This window comes from Bufo gargarizans, chromosome 3 (genome assembly GCF_014858855.1).
Source record: "Bufo gargarizans isolate SCDJY-AF-19 chromosome 3, ASM1485885v1, whole genome shotgun sequence".
Lineage (NCBI taxonomy): Eukaryota > Metazoa > Chordata > Amphibia > Anura > Bufonidae > Bufo > Bufo gargarizans.
In genome coordinates, this window is record NC_058082.1 from 15,910,518 (window position 1) to 15,918,572 (window position 8,055).

General features: G+C 43.0%; 1 protein-coding gene across 1 annotated transcript; it reads left to right on the top strand.

Annotated features, from left to right (window-relative positions):
* The first annotated feature begins 6,773 nt into the window (after window positions 1–6,773).
* Window positions 6,774–7,715, top strand: LOC122931311 (olfactory receptor 52A1-like). The gene has a single exon (XM_044285376.1). The coding sequence runs from the start codon at window positions 6,780–6,782 to the stop codon at window positions 7,713–7,715; it is 936 nt and encodes a 311-aa protein (XP_044141311.1). The 5' UTR covers window positions 6,774–6,779.
* The last annotated feature ends 340 nt before the right edge of the window (window positions 7,716–8,055 follow it).

Here is an 8,055-nt window from a genome sequence, read left to right on the forward strand (position 1 = left end):
ATTCATTGAGGCAGTCAGCTAGTTCTTTATCTTCTTCCAAATACCTTCCTTCTTTTGTTTTTAATTTGGTAATTCCTTGTTTTAGTTTCCTTTTTGTATTTATGTATCTGCAGAATGTCTTATCGCCTTTTTCCCTGACTGAGCTCATTTCTCTTCTGCCTGTGCTTTAGAAGCTCTTATAACTTGTTTGGCCTCTCTCTGCCTAATCTTATAAATTTGCCTGTCATCCTTGTTTATTTTTTATTTTTTTATAATTACTAAATGCTATCATTTTGTTTTTAATGATTTTGGCCACTTCTGCTGAGTACCACAGTGGTCTCTTGCTTTTTTTGCTGTTACTGACAAGCCTAATGCAATTTTCTGTTGCCTTCAATAGTGCCACTTTTAAGTAGTCCCATTTCTCCTGGACTCCATTGAAACTGTTCCAGTCTGATATGGACTTGTATACCACTAATCTAACTAGTAGATCATCTAATTCTTTGACTTGGCTAGGTGGTCTATATATCACACCTACACAAGTAACCTTATGATTATCAAGCTGCAAGGTAACCCAAACTGGCTCTAAATTGGTCTCGCTAACTTGTATCAAAAGTAGATTTCATGCTATCTTTCACATACAGGGCCACCCCTCCCCCTTCTTGCCTACTCTGTCTTTACTGTATAGAGAGAACCCTGGTATTGTTATATCCCAGTCATTGCTCCCATTGAACCACGTCTCAGTAACAGCCACTAAATCTATATTTTCAGATGCCATACCTCCTCATCAGCATCATATAAATACCACTGTGCAGCACAGAATACCTCCTCATCAGCACCATATAAATACCACAGTGCAGCACAGAATACCTCTTCATCAGCACCATATAAATACCACTGTGCAGCACAGAATACCTCCCCATCAGCACCATATAAATACCACAGTGCAGCACAGAATACCTCCTCATCAGTACCATATAAATACCACTGTGCAGCACAGAATACCTCCTCATCAGCATCATATAAATACCACAGTGCAGCACAGAATACCTCCTCATCAGCACCATATAAATACCACTGTGCAGCACAGAATACCTCCTCATCAGCACCATATAAATACCACTGTGCAGCACAGAATACCTCCTCATCAGCACCATATAAATACCACTGTGCAGCACAGAATACCTCCTCATCAGCACCATATAAATATCACTGTGCAGCACAGAATACCTCCTCATCAGCACTATATAAATACCACTGTGCAGCACAGAATACCTCCTCATCAGTACCATATAAATACCACTGTGCAGCACAGAATACCTCCTCATCAGCACCATATAAATACCACTGTGCAGCACAGAATACCTCCTCATCAGCACCATATAAATACCACTGTGCAGCACAGAATACCTCCTCATCAGCACCATATAAATACCACTGTACAGCACAGAATACCTCCTCATCAGCACCATATAAATAACACTGTGCAGTACAGAATACCTCCTCATCAGCACCATATAAATACCACTGTGCAGTACAGAATACCTCCTCATCAACACCATATAAATACCACTGTGCAGCACAGAATACCTCCTCATCAGCACCATATAAATACCACTGTGCAGCCCAGAATACCCCCTCATCAGCATCATATAAATACCACTGTGCAGCACAGAATACCTCCTCATCAGCATCATATAAATACCACTGTGCAGCACAGAAAACCTCCTCATCAGCACCATATAAATACCACTGTGCAGCACAGAATACCTCCTCATCAGCACCATATAAATACCACTGTGCAGCACAGAATACCTCCCCATCAGCACCATATAAATACCACTGTGCAGCACAGAATGCCCCCTCATCAGCACCATATAAATACCACTGTGCAGCCCAGAATAACCCCTCATCAGCATCATATAAATACCACTGTGCAGCACAGAGTACCTCCTCATCAGCACCATATAAATACCGCTGTGCAGCACAGAATGCCCCCTCATCAGCACTATATAAATAGCACTGTGCAGCCCAGAATAACCCCTCATCAGCATCATATAAATACCACTGTGCAGCACAGAGTACCTCCTCATCAGCATCATATAAATACCACTGTGCAGCACAGAATACCTCCTCATCAGCACCATATAAATAGCCACTGTGCAGCACAGAATAACCTCCTCATCAGCATCATATAAATACCACTGTGCAGCACAGAGTACCTCCTCATCAGCATCATATAAATACCACTGTGCAGCACAGAATACCTCCTCATCAGCACCTATAAATGCCACTGTGCAGCACAGAATACCTCCTCATCAGCACCAGTATAAATTACCACTGTACAGTACAGAATACCTCCTCATCAGCACCATATTAAATACCACTGTGCAGCACAGAATACCTCCTCATCAGCACCATATAAATACCACTGTGCAGCACAGAATACCTCATCATCAGCACCATATAAATACCACTGTACAGCACAGAATAGCCTCCTCATCAGCACCATATAAATTCCCACTAGTGCAGCTACAGAATACCTCCTCATCAGCACCATATAAATACCACTGTGCAGCACAGAATACCTCCTCATCAGCACCATATAAATACCACTGTGCAGCACAGAATACCTCCTCATCAGCACCATATAAATACCACTGTGCAGCACAGAATACCTCCTCATCAACACCATATAAATACCACTGTGCAGTACAGAATACCTCCTCATCAGCACCATATAAATACCACTGTGCAGCACAGAATACCTCCTCATCAGCACCATATAAATACCACTGTGCAGCACAGAATACCTCCTCATCAGCACCATATAAATACCACTGTGCAGTACAGAATACTGCCTCATCAGCACCATATAAATACCAATGTGCAGCACAGAATACCTCCTCATCAGCACCATATAAATACCAGTGTGCAGCACAGAATACCTCCTCATCATCACCATATAAATAACACTGTGCAGCACAGAATACCTCCTCATCAGCACCATATAAATACCACTGTACAGCACAGAATACCTCCTCATCAGCACCATATAAATACCACTATGCAGCACAGAATACCTCCCCATCAGCACTATATAAATACCACTATGCAGCACAGAATACCTCTTCCTCAGCACCATATAAATACCACTGTGCAGCACAGAATACCTCCCCATAAGCACCATATAAATACCACTGTGCAGCACAGAATACCTCCTCATCAGCACCATATAAATACCACTGTGCAGCACAGAATACCTTCTCATCAGCACCATATAAATACCACTGTGCAGCACAGAATACCTCCTCATCAGCACCATATAAATACCACTGTACAGCACAGAATACCTCCTCATCAGCACCATATAAATACCACTGTGCAGCACAGAATACCTCCTTATCAGCACCATATAAATACCACTGTGCAGGACAGAATACCTCCTCATCAGCACCATATAAATACCACTGTGCAGCACAGAATACCTCCTCATCAGCACCATATAAATACCACTGTGCAGCACAGAATACCTCCTCATCAGCACCATATAAATACCACTGTGCAGCACAGAATATCTCCTCATCAGCACCATATAAATACCACTGTGCAGCACAGAATACCTCCCCATAAGCACCATATAAATACCACTGTGCAGCACAGAATACCTCCTCATCAGCACCATATAAATACCACTGTGCAGCACAGAATACCTCCTCATCAGCACCATATAAATACCACTGTGCAGCACAGAATACCTCCTCATCAGCACCATATAAATACCACTGTGCAGCACAGAACACCTCCTCATCAGCACCATATAAATACCACTGTGCAGCACAGAATACCTCCTCATCAGCACCATATAAATACCACTGTGCAGTACAGAATACCTCCTCATCAGCACCATATAAATACCACTGTGCAGCACAGAATACCTTCTCATCAGCACCATATAAATACCACTGTGCAGCACAGAATACCTCCTCATCAGCACCATATAAATACCACTGTGCAGCACAGAATACCTCCTCATCAGCACCATATAAATACCACTGTGCAGCACAGAATACCTCCTCATCAGCACCATATAAATACCACTGTGCAGCACAGAATATCTCCTCATCAGCACCATATAAATACCACTGTGCAGCACAGAATACCTCCCATAAGCACCATATAAATACCACTGTGCAGCACAGAATACCTCCTCATCAGCACCATATAAATACCACTGTGCAGCACAGAATACCTCCTCATCAGCACCATATAAATACCACTGTGCAGCACAGAATACCTCCTCATCAGCACCATATAAATACCACTGTGCAGTACAGAACACCTCCTCATCAGCACCATATAAATACCACTGTGCAGCACAGAATACCTCCTCATCAGCACCATATAAATACCACTGTGCAGTACAGAATACCTCCTCATCAGCACCATATAAATACCACTGTGCAGCACAGAATACCTTCTCATCAGCACCATATAAATACCACTGTGCAGCACAGAATACCTCCTCATCAGCACCATATAAATACCACAGTGCAGCACAGAATACCTCCTCATCAGCACCATATAAATACCACTGTGCAGTACAGAATACCTCCTCATCAGCACCATATAAATACCACTGTGCAGTACAGAATACCTCCTCATCAGCACCATATAAATACCACTGTGCAGCACAGAATACCTCCTCATCAGCACCATATAAATACCACTGTGCAGCACAGAATACCTGCTCATCAGCACCATATAAATACCACTGTGCAGCACAGAATACCTCCTCATCAGCACCATATAAATACCACTATGCAGTACAGAATACCTCCTCATCAGCACCATATAAATACCACTGTGCAGTACAGAATACCTCCTCATCAGTACCATATAAATACCACTGTGCAGCACAGAATACACCCTCATCAGCACCATATAAATACTACTGTGTAGCACAGAATACCTCCTTATCAGCACCATATAAATATCACTGTGATGCACAGAATACCTCCTTATCAGCACCATATAAATACCACTGTGTAGCACAGAATACCTCCTTATCAGCACCATATAAATATCACTGTGATGCACAGAATACCTCTAAGCAGCCTTGTCTACTGTCCATCCCTCATCGACTAGCAACCGTATTTTCCCACAAACCACCTGTTACAGATATGCATACGACCAATGGTTGTGGAATTAGGCCAAAACTGAAGAGCGTTATTTAAGAACATACCGGGTACTCACTCTTTAGGTTGTGGACTTCGCTGCAGGTGAACGACCAGAGTACTGTCCCCTTGGATGGTTTTGTTGTACTTGGCAGCTGACCAAGGTCAGAAACACAGGTGGAAACAAAAGGCACACAGGCATGGCACAATACAGGACCAGGCAGAATACATGTGAATTCAAGGTAAACATGACCGCAGGCAAAAGAAAAGACACAGCGCAGTGGCAGACAAACGTATCTGGAACCGAGAAATATGGATTTCATTCACTTGGACTCAAAGACTTCAGGAATGGACTTCAGGAACACATTTTAGGGCCTTGGACATACAGACTTCAGGAACTGACTGCAGGAATTTGGACATTGTTCAGACATAGCAATACATGAGCAAAACTAAGACACCATGGTACAGCAAAACAGTCAGACGCCAGCACCCACAGAAAGGCGGGAAGCTCCATGCAGACAGAGCACAAATAATGAAAAAAAAATGTAAATAAATGTTTGCACAGCTCACCCAAAGTCCACAGTGTCCAAACCTCCTGATGAATAGCAAAAAAGGCTGCAGGGATGAGTCCCGCGGAGGATCTGGGATGATGAACAGCTTCAATTCAAAATTTTGCTTGTCGAAGCGCGATATGTGCAAAATGCGTCCCCTCCAAGAACATCGTGGAGTTTTAACTTGACCTGGATAAAAGTTATGTTTTAACTCAAGGAGCTGGAATTAAAGAGCACAGACAATGTCTAGGACACTAGGTCAGAATTCAGACACGGACAGAACCAGAACGAACATAACCTACAAACTCGGACTATGACAATTCAGACAGACCAAAGCAAGACATGACATCATTTCACAACCAGGGCAGGTCACAGAACTCACAAATCCAAACTGACACAGAACTCAGGAAAGTAGATCACAGACTGACACACAGCCAGGAGATTACTAACCTCAGGAGTACAAGCGCATTGGCACAATTCATACCTCAAATGACCGGGAATTGGAGACACAGAGCAGCGGAAACAACAACCACAATTACCCAAATTTAACCAACAAGAGGCCAGAGCTGGCACGCACAGTACAACGACAACGGTGAAATGCCATAATACCTCCCACTCTCAGTAACATTGTCCCACTAATGCCAGACAAACCCAAGCAGGTTCAATGTGAGGAACTCGCAGAGTGTGTCAGTGTGAGGGCCCGTTCAGATCTACGCTCCTCTGACAGGATCACACAGCATTGCTATTATTTATAATGCTGTGTGATCATGAGAGTCCTGGAATCTATTCTATTACACTGACAAGTTTATATCAGTGTAATTCAGTAGATGTGGTCACACCAGTGCTGGGATGAAGGAATACTTTTTAGGTTGTAACACTTTTTATCTTAGCTTTAAATGAAGCAGACTGACATTGAGTGCTAGAATACTTGTGTTGTCCATGTAGCCTAGGACAATGAGAGCTGAATTTCTTCAACTGTATCTCATCTTCAGGATCACCTATGGTTTCTACAGAGCAGAAAGTTATGTTTGTCCACACTCTGCCAGAGAAGATGGCAAATTCCCTGCCAGAGAACATGGCAAATTCCACCTTCTATCCCACCTACTTCCTACTGGTTGGTATTCCGGGATTAGAACATAAACATATCTGGATCTCAATCCCTTTCTGTATCATCTATATATTGGCTTTGCTGGGAAACATCATGGTGATAGTTGTCATCCTCGTGTCTCCAAGACTCCACCAGTCTATGTTTATATTCCTCTCTATGTTGGCATTCAATGACGGCCTTCTTTCTACAAGCGTTTCCCCCAAAATCTTGTCCATCTTCTGGTTCAATATCAGAGCCATTAGCTTTAACGGGTGTCTTCTCCAGATGTTCTTCATTCACAGCTTAACCAGTATTGAATCTGGGTTCTTGCTTTCCATGGCGTATGACCGCTACATTGCCATATATAGGCCTCTCCGGTATAGCTCCATAATAACCACTAGACTGATAACCAGACTGGTCATTGTGTTTGTGGTCCGGGAAGTTGTTCTGGTCGGCCCTTGTATTGTTTTGATCAGGAGGTTTCCTGCTTTCAAGACCAATGTCATTGCACATTCCTACTGCGAGCACATGGCGGTGGTGAAGCTCGCAGCTGCTGACATCCGAGGGAACAGTATTCTTGGCCTATTAGTGGCTTTCACCATTGCTGGTTTTGATTTGCTTTTCATCCTTCTATCGTATACCATGATTTTCAATGCCGTCTTCCGTCTTCCATCTAAAGAAGCTCGCCTGAAAGCATTTAACACGTGTACCCCTCATATGTGCGTGTTCCTGAGCTTTTACAGCATGGCCATATTCTCTTTCTTATCCCACCGATATGGCAAGAAGATTCCTTCTTATGTCCATATTATCTTCTCTGACAGCTACTTGTTGGTTCCACCTATGCTTAACCCACTTATCTATGGGATTAAGACAACCCTGATCCGTGAGGAGTCCTGGAAAATCCTAAAAGTTATTTTTTTTTAAATGTAAGAATTATGAATGGTGCTGAGAAAAGAACCTGCCATAAGATCTCAGGAATTAAGAAATTGAACAGTACAGTGTCCCATTGAAACCACAGGCAGCGGTGACGTATGTGTAATCGGTAGAGTTAAGCGGACACATGGATGTTCGGTTTCGACTGGTTCAGCCAAACTTCACAAAAAAGTTCAAGTTCAGGACCCGAACTTGACCCTGAACCCCAATGGGGACAAGAACTTTAGAGCTCTAAAATGGCTCAAAAAAAGCAATGGAAAGGGCTGGAGGGCTGCAAATGGCATCAAAATGTACAAACCGGATTCCCAAAAAGTTGGGACACTAAACAAAT